At 32.6% G+C, this 9,250-nt stretch overlaps 1 protein-coding gene across 1 annotated transcript; it reads right to left on the bottom strand.

Moving 5' to 3' along the window:
• Positions 1–255: 255 nt before the first annotated feature.
• Positions 256–3,417, bottom strand: LOC135846572 (uncharacterized). Its single transcript, XM_065365754.1, has 2 exons — positions 3,142–3,417; positions 256–2,886 (listed from the first exon to the last, which is right to left on the bottom strand). The coding sequence occupies exon 2, from the start codon at positions 2,884–2,886 to the stop codon at positions 1,039–1,041; it is 1,848 nt and encodes a 615-aa protein (XP_065221826.1). The 5' UTR covers positions 3,142–3,417; the 3' UTR covers positions 256–1,038.
• Between the last annotated feature and the right edge of the window lie 5,833 nt (positions 3,418–9,250).

Raw genomic sequence — 9,250 nt, 5'->3', positions numbered from 1 at the left:
TCCCCCACCATTCACCCCTACGAAAAAAATATTGTCAAATTCGTGATCTACAACCTCGAAAACATACATTTCGACATATCACACATCATTATAGTGAAATTTTGAATTTTTAAACATTTTCACTCCCTCAGCCCCCACCATTGACCCCTACGAAAAAAATATTGTCAGATTCGTGATCTACACCCTCAAAAACATACATTTCGACATATCACACATCATAATAGTCAAATTTTGAATTTTTCGCTCCCCTCACCCCCCACCCCTACAAAAAAATATTGTCAAATTCGTATTCTGCGACCCCAAAAACATAAGGGAGGATATCATTGTACCATTTTTTTACGGTTCATTGTAAGTTTTTGAATTACGCCCGTTTTGAGGGTGCTCACAGCCCACTGTGGGGCCGTGGATGGGTCCTATCAAAAATCTGACGTCATATTCATGTTCAGCGTCGCCGAAAACATACAATTCGATATATCACATGCCCCAGATTTTCTTTTGAAAGTTTCACCCAAAATTGGTGGTGGGGGTGCTCCCCCTCCGTCAACGAGTGCTATCTCGAAACCTAAATATTTCGAAAAAGTATCAAAATGTACATCTATGGAAATTTTTTCATAATTCTAAATGGTAGCTCCCACTCGCAGCGCCATTTTGAAATTTGAACTTTCAAATTGAAAGTTCAACTTTCAACTTTTGAAAATTTCTAAACACTTGAAAAGTTCAAAATTCAATGCCCTTTCGAACAGTGAAATCAGATTTGATCAAAGTATCATAGTTTCGGAGGAATGGGCTGCTGAATTTGAGTACCTCGAGACAATGTGAAAATAATGGAAGCCCCCCCCACTCGCCCCCTGAGGGGGCTGGGACCAAACTGATTGCAGCTGTCTTACTTTTCTGGATGGGTAGATATTGTAAAAAAAATTTGAGCAAAATCGAAGGACATGGCCCAAAAACGTTGGTTGAGTTGACATGGAATGACTCAGTGTACTCGTAGATAAAATCAACTTAACTTCTACACAAGTACCTATAAAAATGCTTACACTAAGCACTTAGATCATCATCTGTTGAGTCTGAGTCCGTCACTTCATCGTCGGAGTGATTATCAGCAGCTGGAGTAATGAATCTCTCACGTACAGCTCGTACATAGGATTCAAATTGGTCTAGTTCGAACTTCGGTCCAAATTCATCCACGATGGGATTTTGGAAAACAGGAGTGGGCTGTACCATATATTGACCGCCGAAAATCTTTCCACGATCAACTTCGAATAAAGAAACTATATACGCAAATGTAGCCGAGTCTGGAGTAGTATACCTTATCGGAGGGATCAAATATAATTCGTCGACTCGACGAGATCGAAGAATTCCAAGTAGTTTTTGAAAACGATTATGAAATGTATGCTTGTTCGTGGAATTGAAAGCATCCCAATTTCCAATGGAAAGCATGATTCTAGGAGGAAGCTTTGGAAAACCGTTCAACGTGCGAACTAAATCTGCGATGCCCAAATCTCTTCTGTATAATGTTGGGTGTAAATCGAATTGGAAAGGTATCGCTTTCGAGATAAGCTGTACCATACCGTATACAAGGCCATCTCCGATCATGAGTACGTCCTTGGCAAGTATGGCGATTTTTGGAACTTCATTCCTGTAGTAAACTCCAGCTGCGGTGTACTCAAGGGGGTAACAATCCAGTGGGTAGAACGGTTTGAGTATCTCGGAATCGATATCAAATCGATTTTGGAATTGTAAGTGACGCTCTCTGGTTTGCTCCGTAGGTCTGCGTTCGAAAGGTTTCTTTGGAGGAGAATAAGAACGAGCAATGGAAGCCGGATTTTTACGCTTAGATCCTCGTTTCTCATCTGTTTCTTTATTAGCTGGAATTTTCGAAATTCCCAACGATGAACCGTACGTTGTTGTTTGTGAGGGAACGTTATAATTCGTATTCTGATTTATTGCTGTTGATTTTGGAATTGGGCTGGCGATAGGTTCGGGTATCTGGTAGACTGAAGTTTGATCAATAGTACTCAGAATTAGAGGCTCGAAGTTTGGCACAAATTCTTGTAGTGGTATATACGTCGTTGTTTGAGAAAGTGCGTTAGTATTCGTCAGCTGATTTGTCGTTGATTTTGGCGTTTGGCTGGTGATAGTTTTGGGTATCTGGTTGACTGCAGTTATCGGCTGCTGTTTTGTCGTGGTTTTCGTCGGTTGTTTAGCTACAGGTTCAGAAGCTACGAGTAGAGCCGCAGCATTGGCACAACTTTGAGCTTGAAGTTCAGATGACTCATCATTGGCCACATCTAAGGTGCGAATGCTCTTTGGTTTCGTATTGCCTTTAGGCATTTCGGAAGTTGCAAGTAGTACTTCTGTATTCGTATCTGTTTGAGTTGAGCGTTGATGTACTACTTTGCATATTTTATCTAGAATCGATTTTCGGTATAGGGCATTCAACTCTTTCAATTTTTTCTCTAATTCGAGATTTTGATTTCGAGCAATGGTCAACTCATCCGCACTTCGTTGAGCCATCTTTTTCACTTCGTTAATCGTATCTTGAGCAATTTTTAAAGCTCGTTTTAAATTCTCATCGGGCCTTGATGAGCCTGCAGAATCGATTGTTCTGTTTCGTAAGTTGGGAACTATGAGAAAAATTTGATCATGCTTGACCGGTTTGGCACAATTCTGACGTTGACAGATGAAGCTACGGAGTTCTTGCGAATTCGGCGACGACGTCGTCGAGGTATTATACAGTTCTTTGATGCAGCTTTGATGGTAGAAATGCTTACATTTTGTCATTAGAAACCCAAACGTTGTGATACCTTGCGTCTGATTTGCTGGGTCTGAAGATATCAACGAACGTAGGCATTTTTCGCAGACGATTTCCGTGATCGTTGTCATCTATATAGCAAGAAAGATGAAAAATTCGTAATTAGATCGATTCACATTACGATAATAATTATTGTATTGCTATAATCATTAAATTGGTAGCTTATAATTGAAAGTCTCGCTGGAAAACAACTGTTTATTCACACCTCCCTATAATGAATCAGCTCGAATGGTCTTTGCTCAAAATCAACGTTTTTCATTTTCACCAACGTCCTTCTTTCTCATCGAGTCTTTCAATTCAGGTATTCAAATCAAAACGCATCTTACCTCGAATTCGTTTTACTCCAGAAATTATATCTACGGGTATGTATGAAAATATATACAAATCATACAATAATTTTAATCGCAATCACAGGTACAGGTGGTAGAACAATTAAATTAACAATATTCGAGAAAAAGGCGCATTTAAACCTTTAAAACACGAAATAATACGTACATAAGTCACACAAAAAATGAACGTTGCGTTGTAAACATATCGAGAATGATATAACAGCTGTGTGGAATAATGATAAGATTTTCTAACACACGAGCATAGAGCAGCGCAGTACCGCCCTCTTGTCAGCCTACCCCTCCCCCTACTTCAGATCTGTTGCTAGAAAACAATTGAGGAGCTCATTGCAAAAATAGCCCTTGTCACTTTGAAAAAAAATTGGGGAGGTTTTTTTCTCCACTACATTGTATGGTATGGATTCATAAGTCGATAGTCCTCTAGTAAAAGTTTTTTTAAGAGTAACAGGAATAATGAATAATTACTCAAGTTGATAAAAAAAATCACTTTGAATACACTATAGCAATTCATCAGGACTTTACAGTGCTGGGGTTTTTGTCTTGCTTGTTTTTTATTTTCATTTTGGACAAGGGCTACTTTTGCAATGAGCTCCTCAATTGCATCAATTGGCTGCGAAAAGAATGGGATTTGGACATGGTTTAAAAATTAAAAAGAAGTAAGACTTTTATTTGGAAATTTTGGTGAAAAAAACGACAACCTTTATACCTATTGACGTGGATTTCACATCGACGAAAACCCTTGAATATGACATTAGCGGTTAGATATCTTGTTAGGAGAGTTAACTTCTTTGCATTCCTATACCAAGTGTTGTAGTTTTTTTTTTATTGTAGGTCTAATTATTATTTTCTTTTTTTTAACAAAACGATTCAGATACTTATACATAATGAAGAAATAGAAGGAAACGTCAATAAATTCGGCAGTGGTTATTAATGTGTATAAGGGTAGGTGACCCAAGTGAAAGACGAAGAAGCGACATCGCATTTCTAAAGACTAGACACCAGTCCAGAACAATACACTAACATTTGCTGTGACACTCGCGGGCTGCGATTCTACAAATGTGCGGTTCGTTGTGTGTATAGAAAACTTCTCTTTCCATTTTAATATTAATGAATCTGTTTCTAAGAAATTTTGTCAAACAGTAAGCAAAAATTGTGTAGGTACCTAGTGTAAGTACTTGAAATAGACTCGGAGGTGAAAAGCTTCATGATTGAAACCTCATGTCTCATATACAAGTATGGCATTTCAATCGAATGGAAATTGAAATCGAGTCATTCTTTAGAACAAGAGGGTACCTATATTAACTACAAAATTGAGTTTACTCATTCCTATTTTTTTCTAGTAAAATATTCGATATTTTCAATAAACCTCATAAAATTATGGATGTTTTGGATTTTTTTCAATCTGAAGTAGAGAATGAGTCCAGAAAAAAATTGATGTGAAAGTCATCACCTACTTCCCAATTTTTTAAAGTCATTTTTTCAACCATTTGCAAACGAAAAACGCATAAGTAGGTACTTTTCCAAATATTCTGATTTGTTTTTACAGATAAGGATTGCCTTTGCAATTTTTAGAATAATTGTTAGCAAAATTTACCATATTTTATTGCCGTGAAAGGTATACATGTTTCGCTCAACTTGGCTGAGAAATTTTTTAAGCAACACACGGCAGCAAAGGTAGCTCCAAAAATCTGCATACCTATACTTTTCTTTCATTTTGGACAAATTCCATAGCAACACTTTAGCGGATTTTCAAAGTTGAAATTTCGTCAAAATTTTACCTAATGAAGTTGGAAAAATCAAATTTACATTAGATTATTCGACTTCAACTCAACTAGGTAACGTTTGGGTCATTCGGTAAACATTCAATACCTACCTTCGTTTCGGTGCTTCTCACCTTCGACTTTGATCTTTTTATTTTTTATTCGAGCCAGTAATCCAAGTATATCACCCTATACATATTCTACATTTACAATCATGTGAAGTGAACAGGAAATAAAATCATTTCAAAGCTCCATCCAAGCTTATAAAGCAACCTTTAGATACAACTCGTAAACTTCGAAATATTCTTTAAAAACTTTACTAAAAAGCACAAATTTGGCAATTTTAGTAAAAAAAACAGCAATTTTTAGGAATCGCAATTTTTTTCGAAAAGTGTAGCTTTTTACATTTTTTTGGGTAAAAAAACTGGACACTTTTTGGTAATTCTTGGCAATTAGTATAATAAATTGAAACTTTTGAATTGTTAAAAATCTTTATTCGGTACCTATGAATATGAAAAGCAAGATTTTTGATAGGTAATTGTTGGGAAAGAGTAGGACCTTTTGAAATTTATTTTTAAAAAACAAACATAATTATTTGCTACAATTCATGGCAAAAACTCAAAAAGTAAAACTGATAGTTTTAGCAAAAATTAGAACCTTTAGGAATTGAAAAAAAATTATACTTTTTCGCAACTTACCTATTCTTTAAAATGAAAAACCTCTTAGATTTTTTCAATTTTTCGATTAAAAAGCTAAATTTTTGCATTTTTTAACAAAAAAAGCAAAACTGATAATTTTAATCAAAGGAAGTGCTTTTTGCCAATTTCTGGAAAAAAAAGCGAGACTTCAATAATAATTATTGAAAAGAAGTGACACTTTTTTGGGATTTTTTACAATTTTTAGCAAAAAAAACTAAACTTTTTAGAAATTATTGATAAAATGCGAACATTTTGGATAATTTAAAAAAAAAAAACGTGAAAAATGTTTCGTCTCCCTGCTAAGAAAAAAGGTGGGAATTTTTTCAAAAATCAAAAATTTGATGGATCAAAATCTTCAACGTTCGCAACGGATTATCCGTTTCATTTTTTTTTTTTGTCAAAGTATCGAAACCTTCGCTTTTTTGTCAAAAATCGCTAAAATGTGTACCTTTTTTTCCAATAATTCCCAACAAGTGCTGCTTTTTGGTAAAATTGTTATAGTTTCACTTTTGGCCAACAATTGCAAAAAATTCTCGTTTTGTAACAAAACAGTACCTATTGTAAATGCAGCTCCATTTCAAAGATTGTGGAAATTGAGTCAGATATTGGGATGAATTTAATTTCGTACTTTACTGATCTATTTTTTTAATATTAAAAAATGTGATGTAATATTATTCAATATTTGCTGAGAAAATAAATACCTATGGAAATTTTATTTTCTAATAAGTATTCTACTGAAAGACATATTTACCATCGTTTCTGCGTTTTTTATCTTCGACTTTGATCTTTTTATTTTTATTCGAGCCAGTATCACCTTTTAATTATGAACAGGTAGGTGTACCTATAAAATTATAATGACAACTTGCCTTGAATTAATTTTAAAAAAAATCAATTCGAGCCACAATTTTTTTTCGAAAAGTGACGCTCTTTACATTTTTTTTCGTAAAAAAAACAAGACACTTTTTTGGTAATTGTTGGTCATAAAGTGAAACTTTTGAATTGTTAAAAATCTTAAATTTTTGGTAAAAAGCAAGATTTTCGACAGAGTATTGTTGAAAAAAAAGTAAGATTTGAAATTTATTTCCAAAAAAACGAACATTTGCGGCAATTTATGGCAAAAAGTAGAAAGTATTCACAAAAAAATGATACTTTTTCGCAACCTATTGTTTAAAATGGATGACCTTTTAGATTTCTTCGATTTTTTGATTAAAAAGCGAGATTTCAACATTTTTTTTTACAAAAAAGCCAAACTGATAATTTTAATTAACGGAAGTGTTTTTTGCCAATGTTTGGAAAAAAGCAAGGCTTTGGAAATTGTTACAAAAAGACGAACTTTTTGGAAATTATTAATAAAATGCGAGGATTTTGAATAAAATTTTTCCCCATTCTGCTGAAAAAAGGTGAGAATTTTTTCAAAAATCGAAAATTTGATGGATCAGATCAATTATGGTGGGGAGATGAGTATCTCTGTATAGGTGGATCGCGAATCGAATATTACGAGACTACGATTTTATTGATGATTACCTAATGGATCTTGGAATACCAATCTATAGCGATGAATAAAACAGGACACCAGATACAAATACCTCGTTATATTTAATGAAATTAAGTGTACCGATCACTGCGAACAGTTATGTACCTACTTAAAATTAGGTTCAAATGAAATGACACTTTAATACAAACACACATTTTTAGATACTATTTTTGTAAAAAAATTGAAATAAAAAAAAATCCCGTTTCAAAAATGAATAGTTACAACGTCTTAGAATATTGAAAGTTTCTCTGTTCGTTCCAAGACGTAAAAGTAAGTATAATAATTAAAGAAAAAATAAAATAAAATTTATAGCTGAATAGGAAACTAAAAAATAGCTTTTCTTATACTTAGTTAAGGTTATTAAAAATAATGAATCTTCGTTCCTTTACAGGTGGAAAGACAGAAAATTTTATAACGTGAATCTTTTCCAATTAAAACTGAGGATTACATTTTTTGCAATCTTTCCAAGAAAGATGAAACTTAATTTTATTTCAGGGACGGTTCCGAAAACTTAATCTACGAACTACTATTTTATTGCAGATAGATTTAAAAAATGCACTGTTAGGTACCTATAAGTGAAATGAAATTTTGCTCAAGTAGTAAATTAACAGAACTATAGGTAAATGTAGGTAATACTTATGTTTAAATTTAATCTACGTTTTACATAAAAGGTATGACCTGCTGCGTCTTGTTGGATTTATTTATCTTAAAGATAGGTGATCGTTATCATTAGTAATTGGTGACAAATCTTCAGATTTAGTATTAAATAAAGGGTCGAATAAATTTCGATTCTGAATTACTCATATGTCTTATCAAAAATCAGGGAAGAATTAAAAATTGTGGTTCGAGAAGGAATTAAAAAGTTTAAATTTTCGGTAAAAAGCAAGATTTTTGGACAACTTTGTAAATTATGTAGTAGGTAGGTAAGTATCACTTTTTCAAATATTTTGCAAAAAAAAAAAAAATAACATTTGCGACAATTTATGGCAAAAAAGTAAGACTGATAATTTTTGAATCATTGTGAATAGAGACTACATAGATTCGTCAATAATATAACACGACAGGATCGAAATGGTTAATTAATTTTCAGGTAACAATTTTATGGGATTCACATAATTTTTTTTAGATTTCAAAAAAAAAATTCGAATATTTCTTTTCTTCTTTTTTTTTTTAAATTTAGAATTTCAAAAATGAAGTAAGTAGGTATGTTAATATGAAATTTGACCCAAGTTTTTATAAATTTATTTGTTGCAGTGATATAGTGACTTAGAAGTCCGGATTCTTTTTTAATTTTTGAAGAAAATTTTTAGGTATGCGTTCTCAATTTATTATCATTTTTGTTAATTATATTGTATCATACCGCAACTTTTTGTAAATTTACGCAATTTTATTATTTGTTTTAGGTGTGACGACCAAATAGAAAAGGGAAAAGAAAGGAGGTACTTAATTGAAGAAATTATTTTAAGGTAATGAATGATAAAAAAAATTTACATATAGAAAAACGATGTGCCCATGATTTTCATAATTTCTTTCGAAAATTTAAGCTTTACATTACCCTACATTAGATTCTTTTCAAAAAAAAATTATTTTCGAACTTAACATAGAAAACCTAAATTATGTACAGTGTCCAAATTCAGCTTAAAATTAAACACATGAGATTATACAACAAAATAAAAAAAATGCAATAATAAAATGAACATTTTTTCAGAATAGAGAAAAAAAGTATCTACCTACGTTTAGTTTTTTACTCCTCTTTTTTTTATTATGTAAGTGTATTTCCATTGCTAATTTTTTATTTATGGAATATGGAATTGGAGTTCTGCGAGTCTTTAACAAATTATTTTTCAACTTTGGCTAGAGCTCGAGTCCAAAATTAATTAGGACTAAATTATAAAATTTAAGAAACATTCATGAAAATTAATGAAATTTACGATTGTTACTTCTGGCTCCTGTAAAAAAAAAATATATTAATTACGAAAATAAAGTAAACTTCTTGTTTGCGACATTCTTATTTTTGGCGTAATTTTTCTCATTGATTAATCCCCCCCCTCCCTTTCCCATTTGATCAGGAATGACTAGTTTCACGACTGTTAGGG

This window comes from Planococcus citri, chromosome 1, assembly GCF_950023065.1.
Source record: "Planococcus citri chromosome 1, ihPlaCitr1.1, whole genome shotgun sequence".
NCBI classification, from domain to species: domain Eukaryota; kingdom Metazoa; phylum Arthropoda; class Insecta; order Hemiptera; family Pseudococcidae; genus Planococcus; species Planococcus citri.
Note: the sequence above shows the minus strand (reverse complement) of the source record. Positions and strands in the feature narration are given on the sequence as shown.

Bases quoted from the DNA above. Each gene is read 5' to 3' on its own strand.
- LOC135846572 (XM_065365754.1), bottom strand. From the start codon at position 2,886: ATGACAACGATCACGGAAATCGTCTGCGAAAAATGCCTACGTTCGTTG.